The following is a 568-nucleotide window of genomic DNA, read 5'->3' as shown; positions in this document are numbered from 1 at the left end:
TCCAGCCCGAGCGGGGCGGGGCCTGGGCTCCGGCGCTAGCGGAGAAGGGACCCGCGGAAGAGCCTGGGGCGCTGTCTAGACGCGGGGCGCCGCGTGACCTCGGCCCCTCAACTTCATACGCGAAGGTGAAGCCGGAGGTGGGGGGGTCTCCTGGCCCCCACCCCCCAAGCCATAGCGCTGCGGCCCCGCGCTGAGCCCGCCTTCCCGGAGCCCCGACTCCAGACCCCGCCCCAGCGCGGCCAGGCGCCACTCACCCGTCCACGCCGCAGGACCTTGGGGCGTTTCGGCCCCCTGTTGACAAAGATGGGCTGCTGCGGCTTGGCGTGGGGGCCGGACAGCTGCATCTCCGGGTAGACGTTGTCCAGGTACCACCTGAAGGACCTGCAGCCCAGCCTCTTCCTCAGGGCCACGCGCTCGCTGACATCCCCGTAGCTCCTGGTCCTCAGGTCGGGCCTCAAGGAGAAGTACTGCTCCTGCGGGACGGGACAGGCGGCTCACCGGGCTGTCGCGCAGGGCAGCGCCGGCCCTTCCGGGGCAAGGATTCCCGCCACGCCCCGGGCACGGCCAG

The 568-nt window shown here is 72.4% G+C and overlaps 1 protein-coding gene across 1 annotated transcript in view; it reads right to left on the bottom strand.

The window, feature by feature from the left end:
• Positions 1-568, bottom strand: part of LOC101619722 (inactive polypeptide N-acetylgalactosaminyltransferase-like protein 5) — a 49,871-nt gene that overhangs the window by 1,612 nt on the left and 47,691 nt on the right. The window contains exon 12 of the mRNA XM_004694383.2: positions 120-473. Coding sequence (XP_004694440.2) covers positions 120-473 — 354 coding nt within the window. The remainder of the gene's footprint in view (positions 1-119; positions 474-568) is intronic.

Source organism: Condylura cristata, unplaced genomic scaffold, assembly GCF_000260355.1.
Source record: "Condylura cristata isolate star-nosed mole 26May11 unplaced genomic scaffold, ConCri1.0 scaffold00042, whole genome shotgun sequence".
Classification (NCBI taxonomy): Eukaryota; Metazoa; Chordata; class Mammalia; order Eulipotyphla; family Talpidae; genus Condylura; species Condylura cristata.
Note: the sequence above shows the minus strand (reverse complement) of the source record. Positions and strands in the feature narration are given on the sequence as shown.